This window comes from Pantherophis guttatus, chromosome 3 (genome assembly GCF_059756535.1).
Source record: "Pantherophis guttatus breed Tessera chromosome 3, ASM5975653v1, whole genome shotgun sequence".
NCBI classification, from domain to species: domain Eukaryota; kingdom Metazoa; phylum Chordata; class Lepidosauria; order Squamata; family Colubridae; genus Pantherophis; species Pantherophis guttatus.
Window position 1 is genome coordinate 64,761,750 of NC_142065.1, and position 24,876 is coordinate 64,786,625.

The following is a 24,876-nucleotide window of genomic DNA, read 5'->3' on the forward strand; positions in this document are numbered from 1 at the left end:
CTAAGGTCTTTAGATCTCTCTTGCAGATATCCTTATATCACAGCTGTGGTCTCCCTCTAAGGAGCTTTCCCTGCACTAGTTCTCCATACAGGAGATCTTTCAGAATCCGACCGTCAGCCATTCTCACGACATGCCCAAATTTGGGACCCAGACCCAAATGGTTTCATAAATCTATAAATGGAAATTCTGATATTGAGAATTTTTAATAGGTTAGCTAATATCCAAAAAGTTGCTTCTCTTATGCAAAATAGTCTTGATACTTTAAACACCATGGGTAACGTATTTATTTTGTTTTACTGTTTTAATTTATTAAAAGGAGGAGAAATAAGATAGTTTAGTTATTCAAATACAGAAGGAAAGTTAAAAGTATAGTAGAAATAGCACTTAGACTTATAGTGCTATTTTATAGTGTTTCATAGCCCTCTCTAAATGGTTTAGAGTCAGCATTTTGCCCCCAACAATCTGGGTCTTCATTTTACCGACCTCGGAAGGCTCAGTCAACCTTGAGCTGGTGAGAATTGAACTGCTGGCAGTCGGCAAAATTAACCTGCAATATTGCATTCTAACCACTGTGCCACCACGGCTCTTAGTAGCCTGATATATGCTTATCTTTTCTTAATCCTAATTGTTACAGAAAAATATATACTCTGAAATCATTCCAATTTAGGACACTGCATAAATGGTAAGAAGAGAGTCACTGTTGATCTTTGCTTTCTTGCTGAGGTCATCCCAATTCACTTTAATTGATGAACCGTCTTCCCAAATAAATAGTTTTTCGAGAAAGGAGCATCTTTCACCAGGACTAAAAAGGCAGGAGTTCCAGCTTTTACAAAGTACCTGCAAAATAATATTTAGAAAGTCATGTTCTAGTTTTAGCTACCTTATATATTTAACTATATTCAAGAAAAAGCTAAACTGGTGTTTGAAAATGTTTGTTTTATATGACTGTTTCTATAATTCCAAAATTGGTAGCTACTACTACAAACCCACAGGTTAGATTAACTTTTCCCGAACAGATAGTCTCCAGAATATGTAGAGCTCCCATAAACTCCCATCCCAAATACGTAGGCTTGTGTTGAATTCAGGATAATGGGAGCCTAATTACAACATTTCTGAGGTGGATTAGCATGGGAAAAACTGTTCCGATACACGCAAGAGATTTTTGAAGGAAACTAATAGGCTATCCCAGTATATAGAGATATTTTACCTACAGATATTCTTGACAGATGAGTCATCTAGAGGGTGAATTAGGTTACAGATCCTATAACCGTCAGCCAGCAGAATGATGGAAGCTGTGGTCCAGTGTATCTGGAGAGCCTAACAGATTCATTCAGGTGGTGATTTATCATGTCAAGAGTGAAGAGCGTGCCCCTGGCAAGTCACTTTGACATGCCAGTCATCCAAAAATATAGCATAAATGTCTTCAATAAAAATGACGGTTATGGGGAAGCATTTGCATGTACAGCCCTTTAACTAAACATTGTCACTACAGAGTTGTGTTAGCCAGCACAATGCAACTGAGAAAGGAAGGCCATTCCTTGTGTGGCAAGGTCTACCTACAGAAATATAGGTAGGTAAAACTATAGGATTCTCTCCATCTTTTTTCGTTTTATTTATGTAACTGTTTTGAAACTAAAGACTTCTTGGGAGATCAGCCAGCCATTATAGTGCTGTGATACGGAACCATTAAACCAATGTCCGGAAATATTAAAACTATGTTTGGAAAACTTCAGTGAAATACATTAACTAACTGAGCTGGTATGTAGCCCGTGTACAACACAGGCTAAGTTCTGTGCTGCTTCTTTACTTTTAATAACATATTGTTGATAATTGTATGCTTCTCAACAATAGGGTATTTTTTGTATATAATTTTTATTAAAAGTTTTAAAATAAAAACTAATACAAATGAATATAAAATAAGGAAGAAAAAAAAGAAAGGAAAGAGAAAGCAAAAAATGCAAGAAAAGAAAAAAGTTGAAGAGAAATAGAAAAGAAATAAAAAAAGATACAAGGATATATTTCTGATATTCTTCAAAGCAGTTACAAGTACAATTATGTTTTAATCTATCACTATAAAGTTACATCATATTACTCTTCATTCTATAAGCTATACTATCTAATCAGCACAGCCATAAATCACAAGTTTGGTTTGTTTCATTTTCATGCAAAAAGTCCATAAGGCGCTTCTAATCACCAATAAATACAGATAATGTCTTTTCTGTAATCAAAAAAGTAAACAAGGCTCTTACCTGGATAAATTTTGATTTATTTTCCTTTTGAAATCATGACCCTATTCATTCAATACCTTGCATTCTGAGAGTCAGGATTAATAAAATGTTCTTAGTTGTTTTTATATTTATTTCTAGTTTTGTATGTTAACCAGAGGCCATTAGAGTTGGATGGTCAATAAATTTAAAAAATAAAAATAAAAATAGCAGCAACAACAAAACTCAAGTCATAGTTCACCATCTCACCTTTTGTGCTGCAACACCTCTAACAATGTGGTTTCTGGGTTTATCTGGTATATATCTCCTCTTTCTTCATCCTCAAAATAAAGCTGTTCATTGTCATAGGAGAAACAAACAAATTTAACGCATGAACAAAATGATTAACATATTATACAGACGAGGCAGAACTTACTTAAAAAACTAACAAGCAATTAATTGGCTGATGTGAATCTGAAGACTTAATTATTTTATTCTGGTTATATAAAGGTGAGTGTGGAGTCTGGAGCTTTTAGTAACTTAGAACTGCTAAAGATAATGAACTGAAGGAGAATGTTACTGGACAAGGTCAAGGGACTATCTAGTCTAGCATTGTGGCACATGTGATCAGTGAGTTGTGGTCAGGAAGCTCAGAAACAGGGATAGTGGGTAACAGATCCTTTTCACTGTTGTTGGTCCCTAATAGCTGGTATTAAAGATAGACTACCAATGAATCAGGAGGTAACCCACAACCATCAGAAGAATCTTTGATAGCTCATTCTTCCAGACTCCTTTTAAAATCACCCAAATTTGTAGCTATCACACATCTGAGAGCAGAAAATTCCATCCACTCATTTTATTTCCTGGAACTTCTCTACTGAAATGCATCACATTCAAAACGAATTATTCTTTCTAAACTTAATCTTTTTTTTTGGAAATAAAAGATATTTATGACAACCAAGAAGGAATTCTTTTAGAAAGATTCTATTCATCATATTGGCTTGTCTAAGATTAATAACTGATCATATTATGAAACTGGCCTAGATATACAAACTTAATGGTAACTTAATTAAGACACCATATTAATGCTTTTTTTTAAATTGCTCCTTAGGGTCCATTATGCAATATAAACCTAGAATTTAAAATATCCCTTCTCCCAAAAGTTCAATTGAGAGTAAGCAAGGAATCCAATATAATACATACATACATGCATGCATGCAAATGCATCTTAATTCTAACAATTCTAAGAATATATCATTTTTTTTAAAAAAAAATCAAATACTGACTGTGCTTTTGTACCTCTAGTTCTTTAGGAACGTATTTTCTTTCTGTATCCCAGGCAGGAGATTCTTCAAACATAACAACTAAATGGTCAGAAAATCTGAAACACAAAATGCATTAAGTGAAAATAGTGCTTTAGCCACCCAAAGTGTTCAACTTGAGCAGTGTTTTGCTTTGTTATTTTGTTGTTAAAGCAACATAGTTTCATTAAAAGCTGATAATGGGTACCAAAATCTTCAGTATTATATCCCTACTCTATTATTTCATAGAATGATCAGAATCTCATTGTCTTTTATTTAAGGCTGTGTTACTAAAGTCAAAAGTGTCTTATGTATCAAAGAAATAACAGAACCCCTGCTTCACCATGGAAATCAGGTTTCACCTTGGCAGCTTATGCTGTATGGTGGAAAAGCTCCTGTTTTGGTATTACCTGATAGAAAAAGTATAAAAACATTATGGGAGTAGAACAAGAGAGACTTGCAGGATTAAAATAGCTTTCCTGATATTCCCCAGAATGGTAGGTAAAAACTAAAGCAGCCCAATAATTTTTCTCTCCCTATTGCCTCAAGTGTCATTGTTTTATGTTGCTCCAAGTGCAACTTATAGAAAGGCAAAATAGACAACAAAAACAAAGTATGGCTGAAAATGATCCAAGAAAACATTCCATTTTCTCTTTCACCAAGAGAACAGCACAGTTCCTCAGGAATGACAGGAGTGCTCTGCTCATCAGAACCTCTCTATTTGTACAGTATTGTGGTTGAAATATCTAGAACAGGATACATTTGCTATTCCACTTCAACATGTACAGCAGGCCAGCAGCATAAACTCATTCCTCTATATATCACTGGCATAAACCACTCAAGCGTTGGACTGTGAAAAAAATCATACAAACTAGACCTACAATTTAATATGCTATTTTGTGCTTTGAGAAACATTAACCTGGATTCTTCATGAAAAGCAGAAATGAAGTCAGTTTGTCCATGCTCGGGATACAGGAAAAGCACTGGCCAGGTAAGACTGCCGGTGTCTTCTAGGTAGACTTTGGCACCACTGCCGCTTTCAGAGCTGAATCCATCTAAAGACATCTCAGCGAGGTCTTTTGATATGGCCATCTCATCTGCTGAGGGGACCAGAGACAATTTGATGTTTCGATCCTAGATCAGAAAAGTAAAACAATCCAGCTTGAGGCACGGATCTAAAACACATCAGGATGGGTTCACATTTCAAGGGTTGCTTTCTTTTCACAACTACCTTAATAGCTTTAAGCAAGGCCTCTTTCTGAGACTGTTCCTTCTTCTCCTGAAATTTTGCTTTTCTCAAATCTCGCTCTTCAGTACGCTGCAAGACAAATAAAGTTATGCAGCAACAGTGTAAGAGCTGCCAATGCTTCACCAAACTCTGTATCAGAGGGACTACGTGTTTTTATTTTTAATCCTTTCTAACCTTAAGTCTGTCTGCTTTTGTTCTTATTTCCAGAAGTTTTTTTTCCTGCGGATCTAATTTCAGACCCTCCTCACACCATGCCATAGCTTCAGAGAAATGCTTGAGTTCCACATGGCACAGTGCTCCTATAAAAGTACAGCATTTTTTTTATAATTGTATTCCATAGCAAGCAATATACTTTAAACAAGCCAATGTAGTAATGTTGGTCATGTTTTTTAATGATGAAAGTGCAGAAAAGTACCAGAAAAAGAAATGATGGGATGTAAAGACTCAATGATTGAAGGGTTGAAACATTTATCCAAGCCAGAGGGACTATTTTTCATCATTAAACTACCATAGATGATCATTGCAGGTGCTTCTATTTAGTTTGTCTCCTGCTGACCAGAAATGCAAACAACCCTTAAAAACTACATTGTTAATATCTGAACGTTTCTAACTTTCTACAAAATTACACCTTGCAACGCATGAATGTATTGCTCTGAATCTTTTAGCTTGATAAATAGAATTCCCTTAATTACATGGAATCTAACATTATACTGCGAGAATTGGACATAAAAACAATAGTGGACTTTCTTACCCCTTATTATTGCTTTGAGGTGGCTGGGTTTCAGTTTTCTTGCTGCAACAGCATCATTCAGAGCTGAGCGATAGTTGCCTAAACAAAATAGAACCTGAATTTAAAAGTTTTACCTATGCAAAGTCTCTATGGTGTGATCTTCATTAGAAAAAAATTGAACCATTCTGCTATAAGACTAATTTAGTATTGGAATACAACTATTTTAATTGATTAGGACAAAATATGATGCAACCCCTCCCTCCAATTACTCATGTTAAGGTTTATTCTGTTAGTGTACTTTTGATTTCATAGTACAGGGCAGTTTCTGATGTTTTGATTTTCCACTGTAACACTACACACTCTACTTTACCAAAACTAACTGTATTAAAATGAAGGGGGAAGGGGGGGGGGAAATATGTAAACTTTTTGTAAAACTTTTCAATAAAAAAAAAAAGAATCCTCTGAAGAGATTTATTTATTTATTTTATTTATTTTTCTTATACTTATATGCCGCCTTCTCCCAAAGGACTCGGGGCGGCTCACAGAAATTAAAACGATGAAAATAATAAAAATAGCTACTAAAATAATCAATTAAAATCTCCCAATTAAAAATCACCCATCAGATCAGCAAATTTGTTGGAAAAGCCATGTCTTCAGGTCACGGTGGAAAGAGCGGAGGTTGGGGGCCGTCCAGAGCCCCGTGGGTAACCCATTCCAGAGGGTCGGTGCGCCCACAGAGAACGCCCTCATCCTAGGCGCCACCAGCCGACATTGTCTGGCCGATGGCACCCAGAGGAGGGCAGTCCTATGTGAGTGCACAGGGCGGTGGGAGGCAGGCAGAAGGTGGTCCTGCAGGTACCCCTAGGTAATCTATGATAAAGGAGTATTAGAACAAATGAAGAAAAGAAAGATATTATCATCATTACCCAGGTAAAAATGGGCTGCTGCTCTGTTTGTATGAAGTACAGTATTCAATTCCAGATCACTGCATTTCTTTTTCAGTCCTTCTGTGTACGATATCACAGCCTTCTTATAATCCTTTTCTTTGAAATAATCATTACCTTCATTCTTATAAGTCTTAGCTTGCTCTGGTGAGGAAAACACAATAGACATCCCCATTTTTAGAAAGCGTCTGATTAGATATGAATTGTTTGAGCCAGCAATACAGCTCCAAAGAGGGAAATTATAACCTGTTTAATATTAAAATATTATACATAGTATAAAAGGGTACCTTCAGAACTCTGATCTTCATCAAAAATGATGGACTGAAGGCATGCCAGATCAGGATTTTGTTTCGGATTTATTTCAGTGGGAGCATTCTTCATGAACATTGGAATCTGATCGAATTCCTATGAACACATACAGGTAATTCAAGATATCAGGAATGGAAGAAAATAAACAATTCAAATCTTTTACTCAATTTTGAAAATATACCCAATATCTGAAACATCTAAAAGTAAGGAAGTTTTGCTTATGCTGTTAATCTGAGGGCCTCCAGATGTTGCAGTTCATTCAGCCAGCATGGCAAAACTGTGGATTTCAATTAAGCACATCTGGAGGATACATTCCTCATACCTGGCCTGAAAATTTAATTGTACTCATGATTTTTTAAAAGAGGTTTTAATTTTCAGCTGTCAACTTTGTAAATGAGTACAGCCATTGTTAGGAAATACTGCATTTAACCTTCCCTAAAACAATTGTCACTAAGAAAAGTTATCTATGTAGTTGCTAAGTATCAATACACATTAAGAGGGCAGATAATCATTATTAACCCATCAAAAGAAGCAGATCTGTAATGACTAGTTTGACCCTGTAGGCAAAAGGATGTAATCCCTGAAAAAATGCATTTAAATCCCCATCTAGGCTTCCCTATGAGCTGCACAGCAGATCACAGGCTATTCACAGGTTCAATTGCAAGAGAGGTAAATCCTCGATTTACAACCACAATTGAGCTCAAAATTTCAGTTGCTAAGCAAGAGTTATTAAATGAGCTTTGTCCCATTTTATGACTTTTCTTGACACAGTTGTTAAGTAAATCATTGAAGTTGTTAAATTAGAAACACAGCTGTTAAGTGAATCTGGCTTCCCCGCTGCCTGACTGTCAGAAGGTTGCAAAAAGGGATGACGTGACTCAGGGATGCTGCAACCGTCCTAAATACATGCCAGTTGCCAAGTATCCAAATTGTAATCCCGTGACCACGAGGATGCTGCAACCATCCTAAATGTGAAAATCGACCAGAAGTTGTGTTTTTTTTAAAAAAAAGATTTCTATTCTATTCTATTTTTTCAGTGCAATTGCAAACTTTGCATGGTCACTAAACACATGCTTGTAAGTCGAGGACTATCTGTATTACCAGGAAGAATCGCTGGAGAACTGCATCCAGCTGTGGTGGCCTTAACCAGGGTCGTCCCCTTCCACGTCTCCGACTCTCAGCCCACCTTACAGGGCTGTTCGGAAGAATCAAAACGCTCCTTCAGGACCTCTGGAGCAGGGGTCTCCAACCTTGGCAACTTTAAGACTTGTGGACTTCAACTCCCAGAATTCCTCAGCCAGCTTTGCTGGCTGAGGAATTCTGGGAGTTGAAGTCCACAAGTCTTAAAATTGCCAAGGTTGGAGACCCCTGCTCTGGAGGAAGAACTGCATAAAGAGAGACGATATCGTGCCCGGATCAAACCTTGCAGCTTTGCTTCGCCTCTCCCGCTCCTTCCAACCAGCGCTGCCCACCCCAAATCCGAAACGCGCCTCCCCGGCGAAGAGCAGGGCCTCCCACTGCCCCAGGCTCCGCAGCCTCACCTGCTCCCACGTCGTGGGATCGAAAGCCCCCTCGTACCGCTGCGGGCCCTGAAATTTGTCGAGGAAGGCATCCCAATCCGCCTCCTCGCTTTCCGCCATGTGTGAAAGGGTCGTCCCTCGCCTCGGCCGCTCCGCCCTTCCGGAGGCGGCTCTTGCAGCCGAGAAAGGCGAGCGCGGGCTGTCGGGGCTTGCAAATGATGCGACGCCGGGGTTTCTTTCCTCGCTGCGGCTACCAGGCCCACTGGACTACACCTCCCATTATCCTGACTTGGATGCATACTCTACTACAAGGGTGGCTCAGGAATTCTGGGAGTCGAAATCCACAGGTCGTAAAGTTGCCCTACTTGCCCATCCCTGCTGTAATTAGGAAACCTGGCTAGAGAAAACAATTGTAATATAACCGCTTCCCACCCTTAAGTGTACACTGCCTAGTTCACAATTGTCTAATAAAAGACTTGTGCCTTCCTTGTCCATCAGCCCAATGATACTGCTTTTAGCAATAGCAATAGCATTTAGACTTCTTTTTTTAAAAAAAAAATATTTTATTAGTTTTAAAAGTAAAACAATGGACATTGCTCAAGGTCTCTGGCTTCTAACATTGGCATCTAAATCAAGTTAATAAGTAATCTATTCCTTAATCTATACAAATTTACATATCTCCTATTTCATTATATATCAGTTATGCAGTATTTTACTTCCTAAACAACTATGTATTTAATAAACCTATATTACATTCACAAATTCAATATATATTGATATACATTGATATATACATTTCCAGACATTCGTTATCCCTTGTTTTTGGCATTCTTCCTCTTATCTAACCAATTATAAAATTTATTCCAGACTTCATAGTATGTTGATTCACTTTTGTCTTTTGAGCTCTAAAGTGAGTCTGTCCATCTCTGCACAGCTGTAAATTTTGTGTATTACTTCTTCTGAGGGCATTTCTTTACACTTCCATTTTTGAGCAAATGCTAGTCTAGCCGCGGTAAGTATATGCAATATTAAATAGATTACATTATTGTCATATTTGCCATCTGTTATGCCCTGTAAGAAAACTTCTATTTTAAACATTAACATCTCTTCTAACCAGCTTATTTGCTGCTAGAAACTTCTGGCTTTTGAGTTCAAAAGTGAGCATTTAGACTTCTATACTGCTTCACAGTGCTTTACAGCCCACTCTAAGCAGTTTACAGAGTCAACCTATTGCCCCCAACAATCTTGAGTCCTCTTTTTACCGACCTCCAAAGGATGGAAGGCTGAGTCAACCTTGAAACAGTGAGATTCGAACTGCCGAACTGTTGGCAGTCATAGATTACAACTCTGTGCCAGCGTTTCATTGTGTAAACTCTTGAAAGTTTAAAATCCTGAGTCTGTTCAAGGCTGAGAGATTTTTTTCAGCATGACTGCTCTCACTTTGCTCCGCAGCAAGGTGGCAGACATGACCTTAGCTAACTTCATAAAGCTTTGGCTAGTGCTAGGATGAGCCACTAGCAGAAAACCCCAGGACTGTAGATAAAATTAAAATTTAAAAATCTCAGGTGATAATGCCAAATAATGTTAGATATACACAACACATTTGGCTCTATTAGTAAGTTTATTATCTGAATTCCTAGAATACATTGAATTATCAGCTCACTGAAAGGGTCTCGGTTTACACATCAGCCTGAGCCACAAAGACTCAATCTCAAGAAAACTGAATTTAATACATAGTATGAACACACTAAAGAGCGTTTGCGACTTATTCTCGTGGTAAATCTAAGGGTATGTTTTGGAAAATAGGCCTGAGTTTGGCAGCATTTTGAAAAGTGCATATTTAAAACTGCAACTTTATGGGCATGTTCTAGAATAGGTTGTCCAAGATGCTTTTTCAAGAGGCAACTGGATTTTCTTTCTTTCAAAGAAAGTCCAGTTGCCTCTTGAAAAAGCACCTTTGAGACAACCACAACTGAGCATCTTGAGTTCATTCTAGACTACGGATGCTCTAGAACAAAGATGACGTTAGTGCCACAGAGATTTCAAACTAATTTCTCTTGACCTCCAGACTAATTTTCTAGAAACAGCTAGTTTGGATTTATGGAATAATCAGATAGTTCCTGCTTTCTATATGACAGGGGGGGGCACTATGGCAACTTTACAACCTGTGGACTTCAACTCCCAGAATTCCTGAGTTAGCCAATTCTGGGAGTTGAAGTCCATAGGTCATATGAGAAGGAAGAAGAGAAAGGGGAAGAAAGCGAAATCAGAATAGACAGAAAAGAATGGCTAGTTCCAGATATATTTGGAGGCCCTCCCCCCTCAACCTGTAAAGGCATAATGGCATCTACCAGTTTATTTTGAAGGAAACCAAGAGGTTGCCTTTCTGTATTGAAAACAATGCCGTTGCCTGATGAAGTCAGCCTAAGGTAGATTCTAAAGCAGGCAGAACCTTATGATAAAAAATACAAAGCAAAAACTTCCATTAAAAAGTTTGATCAGATATGCAGCTTGAATGACAAGAAGACTTTTAGGGACTTGCACTCCAGAGGTGCCTTTTGATGTTTTAAATTAGTATCTCTCGACTTCAGCAATCTTTAGAAATGCAAACTTCAAATCGCAGAATTCCCCAGCTATCATAAGGTGTTCAGGTCTACACTTCTTAAATTAGCTGAGGCTGAGAAACACTGGTTTAAAGTATTCCCACAATAAAAATGGAACTCAAAACATTGTGGTAACCCACACAAACAGGTAATCTACTCTCATTTAAGAAAGGGAGTAACTTTTTTTTTTTAACATATTAGGAATGCTAAGAAAGCCCTTTTTATAGGGAGTTCACTCAGTGTAGAAAAAAAAACTGTGGCTGCTGTTTCTGTACCTGAAATGTACAGCTAGCTTAAAAGAGAGCCAGTTTGGTCTAATGGTTAAGGCACCAGGCTAGAAAGCAGGAGCTATGAGTTCAAATCCTGCCTTGGTCATGAAAGCCAGCTGCGTGACCTTGGGCCAGTCACTCTCAGCCCATCCACCTCGTAGGGTTGTTGCTTGTTGGGAAAATAGGAGGAGGAAGGTGTATTAGATATGTTCACTGCCTTAAGTTATTTCTAAAAATAATAAAAGCGGGATATAAAATAATAAGTAAATTAAAAAGCAGCTTAGCTCATAGTAGGAATGTAGGCGGGGCAAGAGGCTCAGAAGAGACCCTCCCTAGTTTTGGGGCTATAAAGGGGATGTGGGGAGAAGTGTCCAGGCTTGCAGGATTCTGTTCATGTAACCCTCCAATAAAGTACAATTATCTTATCTAATCATGTTTCCTATTTAGCCTACCAACAATAGTAAAGGTGACACATACAAAGCTTCAGAGAGGAATCAGCATTCTGCTTCATTGTGATGCTTGGGTTACAAACTAGAAATTAAAACAATAAAAAAATCCAATATACTCAAATTATTATGTTTTGATATGACAAAGTTTTAATATTTTAGAACTGCCACCACCCACAATCCAGGCTTCAGGGAACGTGGACTTTACGTAGCAAGTCAATTGTGGCCTCTTTGGTAAGGAATAGGGTTTCACTCGTGTTTTGGTTGCACACTTCGAAGAGAGGAGGGTCATCCAAAGCCTTCTTCCCACATATTATAACAAAAGGATAGCCAAGTTTGTCAGCGTCTTTTAATCTTTTGCCAATGGTGAACTGAGTCCGGTCATCCAGCACAAGTTCTTCTTTAAGTTGGGGTATGGCTTCAGCAACACACCTGTGTAAATCCTCTATGATTTCTGTTGCTTTGTGTGCCTTACTGCCACTTTTGGGAGGGATAAGGCAAACCTGATAGGGTGCTATGAGGTTTGGCCAACGAATGGCATTCTCTGTTGAAAGCAACTCAATGGAGGCCGCAAGGATGCGGGTGACACCCAACCCATAACATCCCATTTCAGCTAGAACGGGCACATTGTCAGCAGTTTGGACAGTAGTTTTGAAAACAGAAGAATATTTAGTTCCCAAGAAGAATGTGTGGCCTACTTCAATCCCTTTCTTCTCAACCAGTTCTCCTTTGCAAGCAGGGCAACGCATCTCATCTGACTTTACTATCTCTAGATTGGCTGAAAAGTCACAGCTGGTACACATCGCCAATCGGTCCTCACCGACATCGGAAGGTAGCTGGAATTCATGAGACAATGTCCCTCCGATGCTTCCTGTTGCTCCTTGGACTTTCAGAAACTGAAGCCCCAACCGGCTGAATATGTTGCAGTAAGCTTTGCACACCAGGGAATAGGTCTGGAGGGCAGCCTCCTCAGAGACATCAAAGCTATACATATCCTTCATATAGAACTCTCGGCCACGGAGTAACCCAAAACGAGGTCTCGGCTCATCTCGAAACTTCCTTGTCACCTGATACAACAAAAGAGGAAGCTGTTTGTAAGACAAGGAGCCTTGAGAAGCTACTAAGTCTGTGATGGCCTCCTCATGGGTAGGCCCTAAACAATATTCTTGACTATGCCTGTCAGTCACTCGCAGAAGCTCTTTGCCCATCAGGTCCCATCTCCCACTGGCTTTCCAGAGCTTTCCTGAACATAGCGTTGGCATGTTTATTTTTTGTCCACCTATGGCTTGCATTTCTTGGTCTAAAACTTTGATAAGCTTCTCCATTGCTCGGACAGTATAAGGCATATAGTAATAGCATCCGGGATTGGCAGGACAAATCAATCCAGTTTGTAACATCAATGTTTGGCTTTTACACATTGGTTCTCCAGATCTGCTCTCCTGGAATGCTTCAGTGTCATCCCGCAGATTCATTTGTGGAAAAAGCTTTTGTTTTTTATGAAAATTGCAGTAAGACCTGTAACTCTGCCTTTGGCAGCACATGACCCAATTAGCCAAACAAGGCAGTACTATTTTTCCTGTTTTAAAAAGTTGATCCATTTTAAGATTCATTTTAAGATTCACAGAGGAAGCTTCAGTTCCAAATCTGCAGGAAAAGAGAAAGTAACAAAAACTAATTTCACATAATTAAGCTTATAAGGTACGCTATGCTGTATGCCATTGTATGACAAAACAATTCACACTGCATTGACAAGTAAATAAGAAATATTCTGAATGAGTTTCTAAAATGATTTGAAAATAAGGTGTTTCTAGAAAAAAAACTTGAAAAGCTTGTTTGCAGAGATGGTCTCAAAGAACCATTAAAAGGTGTCCCACCACCTTCTAAATACATATACAATAAATAAAATACACATCTTAAATCCTCACACAAATTTAAATATATTTATAAATATAAATTTATAAAAAGGGGATGCGGTGGCTCAGTGGCTAAGACGCTAAGCTTGTGGATTGAAAGGTTGGCAGTTAAGTGGTACAAATCTCTAGTGCCGCTTAACAAGTGAGCTCCCGTTACTTGTCCCAGCTTCTGCCGACCTAGCAGTTCGAAAGCACGTAAAAAATGCAAGTAGAAAAATAGGGACCACCTTTGGTGGCAAGGTAACTGCGTTCCATGTACCTTTGGAGTTTAGTCATGCCGGCTACATGACCATGGAGACGTCTTCAGACAGTGCTGGCTCTTCGGGTTTGAAACGGAAATGAACACCGCCCCCTAGAGTCCGGAAAGACTAGCACATATGTGCGAGGGGAACCTTTATCTTTATAAATATAAATTATCTCTAGACCCCCCAACCAATTAGTGTCAGAATAGGAAGAATGGAAAGAAACCCAAGTATATCCTTAACCTACTTCTTAGGTAAACAAAAACAAAAACCAAAACATTTTTCTTTTCTAAATCCTTTCAGGGACGTGAAAGGGAGAGAGAAAGTGGGTAAAGAGGAGTGGAATTTTCCTTTTGTATTTTATGATAAAAATTGTTACAACAACTTCTGATTATAGTATTTAGCTAAATAATAGTTTAGACTTTAAAAAATGTAGCTGGCAATTTAACTGGATCCATCCTGAATGCCTATTGAGCAACAGACAAAAAACCAGATCTCTCAAAACACATTTTGATGTTATAAATTGTGTAACAATTACAAGGAAATATAATGCAGGAATCAGCTAGCTTTGCAGCTGCTGAAATGAGCAGAAAAAAATAACTTCCAAAGGATCTGAGAAATTACATACATTAATTTGATTTTGATTAAATTAATCAAATTGATTAATTTGATTTTGATTTTAATATTTTTGGATATCCATTTTTTTAATCGCATACCTATTACCTGGAAATTGGACAACAGACAGGGATTATGTATGTCTTTCTCCTTGTCAAGAATCCTTTAACATTGGAAAGACACATTAATGGCCCAAATTACTCAGTAAATTGATAGTACTTGCAACTAGAACAAACATAGCTTATATAATGAAGGGCATAATAAAATATGGCAATCCTTTATCAGAACTGGACAAAAAATGTATGTATGCTATATTTCTGGGTTTATATATTGCTTCCTTTTCTCCTTTCCTTTCTCTTTCACTATTGCTTTATTTTTATTTCTTCTGTTCTACTAAAACAAGCAACCCTTTCCTTAATAAGCATGCAAATAAATAAAAGATAATATATTTAATATTAAACATCCTAACTCCTATTTAAACATTACTCCATTCAATGTAAAAGTTGGCTACGTTTTCATTACCTTACTGCTTTGTATAGACATAGTTGTTTCAGTGCACAAATGTCTTGTAACATTAGATCTTGCATCATTTTGATGCAGAAAGAAACAATGAGTTACTTAATACCACTCATTATTCCGCTTACAGTGTTATCCTATAGTATGAGAAGGAAGCAGATAAGCATTATTAATGATGAGGCAATTGTGTACAGCAATTCAGAATTCTAACTTGAGGCAAAGGTGGGCAAATATTTTGGGCAAAGAGCCAGCTCCATTTAGAAGACCATAATAGTGAGAAAGGTAGAAGGAAAGGAAAGATGAGAAGCAATGTGGATGGACCCGATTACAGTGGTGATGGCTACACTTTTGGAAGACCTGAAGAGTCAACTGGTGACAGATATCCTGGAGAAGGTCTACATTAGTGTCTTTCAACTTCAGCAAATATAAAATAAGTGCACTTCAGTTCCCAGAGTTCCCCATCCAGCATGTCCACACGTTAAAGTTGTTGAAGTTGGGAAACATTGGTCTGTGTTTTGCTAAGGGTCAACAGTAACTTGATAGAATATAATGAATCAATCAACTATAAAGAATGCAAATGGGGAATAAAGCCTCTCTATTCAGCCATACCATTACTTTAGTTACTTTTCAGAATGAGATTGGCATTTTAGCAATAGCAATAGTACTTAGACTTATATACCGCTTCACAGTGCTTTACAGCCCTCTCTAAAAAGTTTTACAGAATCAGCCTATTGCCCCCAACAATCTGGGTTCTCATTTTACTAACCTTGGAAAGATGGAAGGCTGAGTGAACTTAAGTCTGGTGAGATTTGAACTGCCAAATTGCAAGCAGCTGGCAGTCAGCAGAATTAGCCTTCTAACCACTCCGCCACATTTAGATAGATAGATAGATAGATAGATTGATTGATTGATTGATTGATTGATTTGGGGAATAAGATGGATGGTGCTTCAAATTCAATGCCCTCAAAGTGCTTGGGATAATGAGAGCATGGATGTAACCCATCTGTAACTTTTTTAAAGCAGTTACATTTTATCTCATAAACAATCCAATCTTTCCTTAGCTGTGGCAAGATCCAAGGGAAAAGATAGGGCACGTTTAATAACTCACAGGCAGCTGTTGCATTCATGTTCCTATGTTTTCCAAGCACTTTTGGGATACTGGGATACTTTTGGGATACTGAATATGAAACACTGCACAGTCTTGACCAATTGTAACTCACGGCTCACATGGCCAGTGGGGATGGCTAATGAGAACTTTAGTTCAACTATATCTGGAATAATGCAAGTCTTCTACCTCTGCTTTATTACAGCCATTCCCAACCTGGTGCCTTCCAGTTTTCTGGAAAAGTATGGGTACACGTAGAGGAGGTTATTCCAATGCGTACTTTGTTAAATTAAATGCTTCTTGATGTTTTTGTGAAGATCATCAGCAACAAGCCTCCACAGGAAGAAATTCTGGGAAATAAGTCGCATTGCACACAATGGGCACAGATCATATATTTTGAGAGATTCAACCTAGAAATAAGGATAAATTTTCTGACAGTGAAAACAATCAACAGGTTGCCTTCAGAAGTTGTGGGAGCTTCACCACTGGAAGCTTTCAAGAAGAGACTGCCAGAAATGGTGTAGAACAGTGCTTATCAACCTTGGACGCATGAAGATGTGTGGTCTTCAACTCCCAGAATTCCCTATCCAGCTTTACTGGCTGGGGAATTCTGGGAGTTGAAGTCCACACATCTTCAAGTTGCCAAGGTTGAGAAATACTGGTGTAGAACCTCCTGCTTGGGCGGGGAGGGGGAGGTCGGAGTAGATGACCTACAAGGTCCCTTCCAACTGTGTTATTCTGTTATCTGTTACTTAAACTGCAGGGCTGCTCCAACTGCAGATATACAGCGCGGTGTCTACAAAACAACGTGAGCAAACTCGCCAGGAACAGCCCGAGAACAATCCATCCCGCTTCCATCTTGCGTTCACTTACGGCACCGTGGCTAGGATCGCTTTCCTCGTTGCAAAAACTCACCGATGCCATTCAAATGCGGAGCGTGACCTTCCAGCAATTGTGCAAGACCTGCGAGCCATTCGAATGCAACTACGCATGCGTACACATAGTTTCCTTGTCATTTCGGAACGCTTCCGGGCTCACATAGTGAAGCGGGCGACGCTTTTCCCGCGTTTTTTGGAGGACTATGGAAAATGCTTCTGGTCCAAATTCCGTCATGTGACCCATAAGGAGTGCAAAGCTTTTTTATTCTTATTATTTTTATTTATTTTTTTACATTTTGACTGCAAGCGCATGCGCACGTTCGCCAGGTTTTTTAATCTTACTTGAGACATGTGCCTGGTCAGACGTTCTGTTATATACCCGCGCCCACGTTTCAGGGTTATAAGAGGCTTCGTTTTCATGCCTTGTTAGGTTGCAAATATTGCAATATTCTTTAATTTTAAAAAACTATTATTGAAGGGCTAGCCCTCATCTATGAATCAGCAGAAAAGTATTGCAGCATGGAATTTGCTTCTGCGTTGCTAGTTATGCCTCCCGTCTACATCGGGACGGAACTGGATCGCTGCGCAACGGTGCAGTCCAGATGACATGTGGACAATGCGTGATGGGCAAAGGAGTAGCTGATTATTTTGGCTTTGTTGATCTTCCTCTTCCCCGCTTTTCCAGCTGGCGGGAAGAAGAAGAAAAAAACTCTCCCTATCAGATCAGATCAGAAATGGGCAGGTCCAACTGCAAGACTTTCCGCCCATTTCTAGACTCCTTGTGCCCCTTATCCTCCATCCCATTCCTTGTAACTGGAGCTGAATAAAATTAAAAAGAAAAAGAAAAAACAGATTGAAGAGAGAGGAATCACCTTCAGTATTTTAATTTAGAACTTTTCTCCCCATATATTCCTTTAGCACCAAGAGCTGACTTCCCAATTCTTCAATGTCCCTTCTGCCCAGGAGGTAATCAGGGATGGTCTTCCTGTCATTACATTCTTACTATTTCAATCTGGCAATAAACTGGTACTAGTTAAAGCAGTTTTGCTGAGCAATTCTGTGCTGCAGTGCTGTTTTGTTAGATTTATCCTTATTCCTTATTAGACTTATTCCTATCATGCATGTCCTCCCACTTAAGACTATGACTGTAACCTTGCTGCTGGTATCCTTAAGATTTATATTGACTTGTTTCCTAATATGATTTGATTACTTATTTGTTCCCTATGACTATCATTAAGTGTTGTATTTTATAATTCTTGATGAATGTATCTTTTCTTTTATGTACATTGAGAGTGTATGCACCAAGATTAATTCCTTGTGTGTCCAATCACACTTGGCCAATAAAGAATTCTCGTCTCGTCTCGTCTTGTCTTAATTTTGCTACTTGGCTATTCTTTCTCAGATAATAATAATAATAATAATAATAATAATAATAATAATAATAATAATAATGAGGAGGAGGTGTTGGGGTCTGCAGTCTGCAGATCTGGATGTGGGACATCAGGGTTCAGCTGAACTCTGGCAAGACTGGCTTTGGGTTTTGGGGGCCTACTAGTTGTAGAACTATGCCACCTTTGCTGCTGGATGGGGTGGTATTGCCTCAGATGGATCTGGTGTGCATTGTGGAAGTTTCCCTTAGATGATGGGTGTCAAACTCATCGTGTCACGTTGACATCACATGCTGTTTCATGACGCTTTTCCCATTTGTGAAGCTGGGGTGGATGTGCCTGCGTGTGATGCATCCGGCCCATGGGCTACCAGTTTGACATCCCTGCCTTAGATTCGCAACTCCTACTCAATGAACAGGTGGCAGTCTTGGCACAGCTTTTTCTTAGGTGCCAGTTGATCTGGATTGGGCGGTTCTGCTCACAGTCGCTTATGGCCTAGTCACCTCCATATTGAACTATTGAGAGAGAGAGAGAGCAATAGCACTTAGACTTATATACCGCTTCACAGTGCTTTTACAGCCCTCTCTAAGTGGTTTACAGAGTCAGCATATTGCCCCCAACAATCTGGGTCCTCATTTTACCCACCTCGGAAGGATGGAAGGCTGAGTAAACCTTGAGCCTGGTGAGATTCGATCTGCCAAATTGCAGGCAGCCGGCAGTCAGCAGAAGTAGCCTACAGTACTGCATTCTAACTACTGGGCCACTGTGGCTCTTAGATATAAATGATATAAAGATAGGTATAAATGATATAGAGATAGATAGATGATAGGTAGATGAGAGAGAGAGAGGGAGGGAGAGAGAGAGGGAGAGAGAAAATATAGATCAGGGCTGCCAAACTTGCAGCCCATGGACTGGATGTGTCAAGCACTGGTTTATTTCAGGGTTCAAAAAAATATAAGACAGGGTCTTATTTGGATGATATCTGTATTGTCTGTCTGTCTAGCTGTATATCCATCCACCTCCATATGAACTTGTGCAAATTTTTAGATAGCTACTAGAGGCTGAGCACAACCTGAGTGAGTCTTTATCTCTAGTTTTGGTTATCAAGGACTTTCTCAGTTAAACTTTTAGTCTATTACATAGAAAACTGATACTTATCCTATGCTTTATTAATTTTCCTGCAAATCCTGCTTTACTATTCTTTGCACAATATTCAATTTTTACAACCTGATCAACAAGGTTAGTTAACTATTTTAGAGATTTTTTTCCCCAGTTACAGAAGCCTGCAGCAATTGGATACCATAAAGTTAAGTAATATGGGACTGGTTGGTCTTAGGCTGTTTTCCTGTAGGCAATTTTGTTTAAACAGTGTAAGTGGAATAAAATCTGTGCCTCTATTAATTCTGCAGTTGTCAAATATTAGAGTTCTGATATAACAGTTAGCAATAATATGGTTTGTTTGATTTTTATTAGCAAACAGTGCAAGCCCACCCAGTGTATTCTGTATTTTTGGATTTATTTAGTTATCAAACTTCTTAACTGCCCATCTCCCTCGTAGAGGGGCTTTAGCTTGGTCTAGAATGCTGGTGGTTTCCTAGCTGAAATTACTGTCATATTGTGAAAATATGGATTGCTACTCTTACCATCCCTATCACTCCCCTCACTCCTCTCACACACCCACACCCAAGTCAATTTTGCCTAAAGGCAGGGTTGCTCTTGGCTCCTCCAGTTGAAGATAGCTTGTCATGGGTGCTTTCAGTTTTTTGATTTGGCCTTCCTAAATTGCTTTCAAAGTTCTGTAATTGATTTATAGCATATGACATGGGGGACAAATTCCTGCTCTGGGATTTGTTTTCAAGTGAATTGTAAATTTTTAAATCTTGTTATAAAAATAAGATGAGTAAACAGCCTGTCAAGAGATGGTCTTTATAATGCCATAAGTCCAGGATGGAAATTTGACTGGGTTGTATCGGTGAAAATGCTATCCCAGGCTGATGATCATTTATTTTATTTCCTGAAGTAATTTCCTGGAATTGGGACAATTGTACAAAAGGAGGGTTGCTAATAGGTTTAGCACTGTGAATTTGTTCTTTTTATAATAATTAAAAGATGCTTATTGAATGTGTGTGACAAAAGGGATGTAATTTGAGTGTCTGAAGAATGTTCTGGTCCAGTTTCAATCTGGGTTGTGTAAGAATGATAATGGACACACAATTGGAGAGGAGGCACGTAGGTTTATTTGAAAGCATAGAAACAGAACTTAAAGGTAGCTACAAAATAGAGTACAAAAGATCAGGTTCTTTTATAGGGAACATGGTCTTTGAGAGGGGGTGTAGGGTATGAGTAAATATGTGCCTCCAGTGATGTTTAACTTGGTGCACATGCAACTCTGGGGGGGGGGTATTTTAATTAACTTTATGTAAAGGATTTTCCGTTTGTTATTATTTGTGCAGGTTAATTACTTAGCCTGGTCATTTATTACTAAAGGAGGTATTGATAGATGATCTTTGTAACATAGTTTTCAAGTTTGGGTTACTGGTGGGCCATGTTAATGATTAAAAGGAGAGCTGGAGACAGTACAGGAATAAATGTAATTTTCAATTGTTGGAAGAAATATCCTTCTGGGTTCAGCTCCAAGTGGGGAAAAAGACACTGGAAACATGGAGACTGCTTGGAAAGATGTTTTAATGGTGGACAGGATCACATGGCTTGATGGGGCCCATTGTGTTAGTTTCTGTTGCTATTGTGTTGCAAATGTCCTTTGACAAAGGATTGACTTTCGGCCTCTGGCCCATTAACAAAGGGTGGGGGGCAGGAAGGTGGGAGCTGCTTTGTCTTTAAAACATGCTTCTCCATTTCTCATCCAGGGAAACATAATATTCTGCCTTTTTAATATTTCCCAAAATATTTCATTCCTCTAGGAAAGGGGTAGGTGCTAACTTCCTACAGAATTAAAATTCTTTTTCCAATTGTTAAAATTCTTCCCAAATGAGAAAGCGTCTCAAACATGATCATCTTCCCTAGTTTTCATTACAAAAAGGAAAGGAAAGGGGAAATACTGTACATTCACAGATTAGCAAGATTCTTATAATAAAAGTTGTATCAGTTTGTGCATCTTTGGTTTCCAAATTTGGTCTAAGTCCAAGTTTGGACTGGCAGTTGTTTGCTGTCAGTATTACCTGTGAAGAAGAACCTTCTTTCAATAACAGAATAACAGGGTTGGAAGGGATCTTGGAAATCATCTAGTCCAACCCCTTGCTCAAGGAAACCCTATACCAATGGTGGCGAACCTTTTACTCACTGAGTGCCGAACAGGTATGCACTTTGCGCACATGCGCACCATCCGCACTAACCACCATCTGTGCATGGCTTTTGCGTGCACCCCCCATGCACTGCGTGTGTAACCGCACCATCTGTGCATGCATGCAGATTTTGCACAGCTCCCCCATGCGCTGCATGCGCAATCGCACCTTCTAAGCATGCACTTGGATTTCATGCAATGCACACACGCAAATGCCATCTGCACATGCATGCACTGCACGCAAGTACTCTCACGCGCATGCACAAACACGCATCCATGTGCAGGAGAGCTCCAAAGACCAGCTGTGTCCCCTGAATTGCGCGCATGTGTACCGGAGGCCCAGATACCAGCTGGGGTGCGCGCGCATGCGCAGCTGCAAGTGAGTTGGGCAACAGCTCATGTACCAGAAATATGGCTCTGCGTGTCACCTTAGGCACGCGTGCCATAGGTTCACCATCATGGCCCTATACCATCTCAGACAGATGATTATGTAATCACTTCTTTAAAACCTGCAGTGTTGTAGAACCCACAGCTTCTGGAGACACGTCGTTCCACTGATTAATTGTTCTAACTGTCAGGAAATTTTTCTAGGCTGGTTCTGAGATGATGATCATTTCTAGAATTCCTTAAACAGCCTATAGCTGCCAGTTATTAAGTTTCATAAAATCTTAAGAACTGGTGCTGGAGTTACTTTGATTTCCCTTTCCCATTGTGACCGTTTTTTTCCTGCGGTATATATTTTTCAGTGTATAAGCAGCCTTTTGGGTAGGAGTACTTGGAGATAGGGGAGAAATGCTAAATACCATTTGTAAAATTAAGAGGAACCTGATTCCTCGGGCAATTTTGCTTGTCTTTTTGCATTTCCTGGAAAGCTGATCTGCACAGGTCAGACAGGGCCTCATAACCTGTTATTATCATTTGCTGCTGGGCTGGTTTTATCAGTTTATTTTTTTGACCTTGGGCACTTCCTACAATGTGAATTTTGGTGGGATAACAGATAAATACATGTTTAGAATTATTAGAGAAGGAAATTCATGGCAGATTGCAGAGAAAGATAATTCCTGTGAAAGAAATAAGTTTACAGTTTCCTTGTACAGTATGATAGAGCACAACTGAAACTCCGCCCATTCCTAATTTTGGTTACCATTAACCGAGCCTTGTTGGTGCCCTTGTTACGACTGGTCAGCAGGGGTGGGCTTCAAAAATTTTAGCAAGGGGTTATCTGCCCGATTGCTGGGTGGGCATGGCCATGGTGGGCGTTGGCCTCCTGCACCACAACGAGGGGCTGTTTTTGCCCTCCCCAGGCTCCGGAGGCTTTCTTCGAGCCTCCGGGAGGGCAAAAATGGCCTCCACAGGCTCTGGAGGCCCCAGGCTACTGAACTTCCGGGAGGCCTGTTTTTCACCCTTCCCAAGCCTCCGCACATGCCTTGCACTTATCTGCATCCAAAACGGGCTGTGTGGGGACTCCTGGAAGGGGAGGGGTGGGCGGGGCCAGCCAGGAGTGGGATTTGGGGGTTCTCTGAACTGCACAGAATCTTAGCTATGGTTCTCCCAAACCCCTGCGAACCCCTAGCAGCGAACCCCTGCTGGTCAGGTACCACAGATCTGCTTAAGTGAACCTTAAACTTTTTTTGATGGATAAGAACTAAGGCATTTTAGGGGTTGTTACTGTGGAATCTGATGCAGAGTTGCTGGAGGGAGGAGGGTCTTTCAGGAGGAGCTAAGAGACAAATTTGTCTGGAATCCTTGGTATCCAGGAAGAGCTCCAGAGTAGACCCTCCCTAACTGTTCACTGAGTATATCTAACAGTGATGGAGGTTGTGCTTTAGTTTAGCAAGGTTCTTTCTATGGGTGAACAACAATAAAGAAACTACTCTGAATATATCATCGTGTTGCCCTTGGTTCCTTACATCTGACATTAAATGGTCTCTTCCTATACCAAGGACATCAGGTTTATTCCAGCAACTCTGCACCAGATTTCACTGCAGTTGTGATGGTTCAGGAACAACATCTCAACTTTAGCTCTTAAATTGCCAGGACCTTGTTTGGCAACTCTGACCACTCCAAAGAAACATCTTCAGAGCATTCAAAACAGGTGATTTCAGACACCAAGCAAGAGAGATGACAGATAACATGTAAGTGCAATTTCTCTGCATATTATGACTAGAAAAATACAGGTGTATCAGGGTCTACTCTGGTGTATCTGGAATGGCTAAAATGTAAAAGATCCTCAGTTTTATAAAACAGGGTGAACTAAATAAGCTTAATCAAATAATGTATTTTGAAAGATATAAACCCTAACGAATAAATGTATCGTAAAAAAAACAGGAAAAGTGCAAAGAAAGCAATTTTGACTTCAAGAAAAGTTGAATACTGCAACAATTGGGAAGAATGGATTGCAATTCTTTGCACTATTATTAGGAAATCAGTGGTTATATAAACATTGTGCTTAAAATCCAAATTCTTATATATGTGCTAATGAGTGCTATGAGTCTAATTGAATGGGTTCACATATCACCCTAAGCCTTTATGGGATTGGTTTGATTTTGTTTTTGTTTATGATGTTAACTAGATTATATAGTGAGTTAGTCAGGAAATTACAGTTAAACAAACAATGGTTTATATAACATGAAAATCAGATGTCTGTAAAAATGAAATTATACACTATTCTTGATAGTTTGCTATGAATATTTAAAGAACCAATGAGCGGGTATAGTATATATTTAAAGATGTATGTTATAGTGATTCTGGTGTTTTTAAAATTATTATTTATATATATTGTATGTTAAATTAATATTTAAGCATATTGCTTGTGTAATGTGTTTTCTTTCATGGTTATACTAAAGAGGAATAGATCCATAATAGCAATAACAATAGTGCTTAGACTTATATAGCACTCTATAATGCTTTATAGCACTCTCTGAGCAATTTAAAAAGTCAGTATATTGCCCCCAACAATCTGGATCCTCATTTTCTTGATCTTGGAAGGATGGAAGGTTGAGTCAACCTTGAGCCGGTCAGGATCGAACTCCTGGCTATGGGCAGAATCAGCTTGCAATACTTCATTCTAACCACTGCGCCACTATGCATAATCCTATACATATTATTAAACAGTTTTATTGATAATCATGATAGCTTTGTAATATTAGGATAGTTGCTAAATCTATAAATTAAAGTAAATTAATTAAATATGTAAAATATAGTTTTAGAAATCTTTAAACCTGGAATCCTAGTTCCTGAACCCTATTCACCCAAAGATCTTTTCATTTTACTTGCTCTACTGTTTAATATGTTTTGCATCTTGCTGTCTTAACTAAGTTTAGAATGGGTTCCTTCCTGAATT

At 39.1% G+C, this 24,876-nt stretch overlaps 2 protein-coding genes across 4 annotated transcripts; both read right to left on the reverse strand.

Annotated features, from left to right (window-relative positions):
* Positions 1 to 282: 282 nt before the first annotated feature.
* TTC4 (tetratricopeptide repeat domain 4) lies at positions 283 to 8,586 on the reverse strand. Its single transcript, XM_034415152.3, has 10 exons — positions 8,279 to 8,586; positions 6,716 to 6,833; positions 6,411 to 6,572; positions 5,506 to 5,583; positions 4,929 to 5,053; positions 4,737 to 4,823; positions 4,425 to 4,639; positions 3,504 to 3,585; positions 2,475 to 2,557; positions 283 to 837 (listed from the first exon to the last, which is right to left on the reverse strand). The coding sequence occupies exons 1-10, from the start codon at positions 8,375 to 8,377 to the stop codon at positions 735 to 737; spliced, it is 1,152 nt and encodes a 383-aa protein (XP_034271043.1). The 5' UTR covers positions 8,378 to 8,586; the 3' UTR covers positions 283 to 734.
* A 3,113-nt stretch (positions 8,587 to 11,699) lies between these two features.
* PARS2 (prolyl-tRNA synthetase 2, mitochondrial) lies at positions 11,700 to 17,400 on the reverse strand. Of its 3 annotated transcripts, none has more exons than XM_034415153.3 (2): positions 16,882 to 17,400; positions 11,700 to 13,219 (listed from the first exon to the last, which is right to left on the reverse strand). In XM_034415153.3, exons 1-2 carry the CDS (start codon positions 16,980 to 16,982, stop codon positions 11,764 to 11,766), a joined length of 1,557 nt encoding a protein of 518 aa, XP_034271044.1. In that variant the 5' UTR covers positions 16,983 to 17,400; the 3' UTR covers positions 11,700 to 11,763. The 3 variants fall into 3 exon arrangements, with proteins under 3 accessions (XP_034271044.1, XP_034271046.1, XP_087745874.1); XM_034415155.3 differs by having other exon boundaries at positions 16,840 to 16,953; XM_087889748.1 differs by lacking the exon at positions 16,882 to 17,400 and adding an exon at positions 13,748 to 16,521.
* Positions 17,401 to 24,876: the final 7,476 nt, after the last annotated feature.

Bases quoted from the DNA above. Each gene is read 5' to 3' on its own strand.
- TTC4 (XM_034415152.3), bottom strand. From the start codon at position 8,377: ATGGCGGAAAGCGAGGAGGCGGATTGGGATGCCTTCCTCGACAAATTT. The intron at 6,573-6,715 runs GTACCCTTTTAT...TTTCCTCACCAG, and splicing joins TGAAGATCAGAGTTCTGAAG to AGCAAGCTAAGACTTATAAG. The intron at 838-2,474 runs GTGAGATGGTGA...ATTATTTTGCAG, and splicing joins GAGGTGTTGCAGCACAAAAG to GTACTTTGTAAAAGCTGGAA.
- PARS2 (XM_034415153.3), bottom strand. From the start codon at position 16,982: ATGACAAGGAAACTATGTGTACGCATGCGTAGTTGCATTCGAATGGCT. The intron at 13,220-16,881 runs GTGAGTTTTTGC...CTTTTCCTGCAG, and splicing joins TCCGCATTTGAATGGCATCG to ATTTGGAACTGAAGCTTCCT.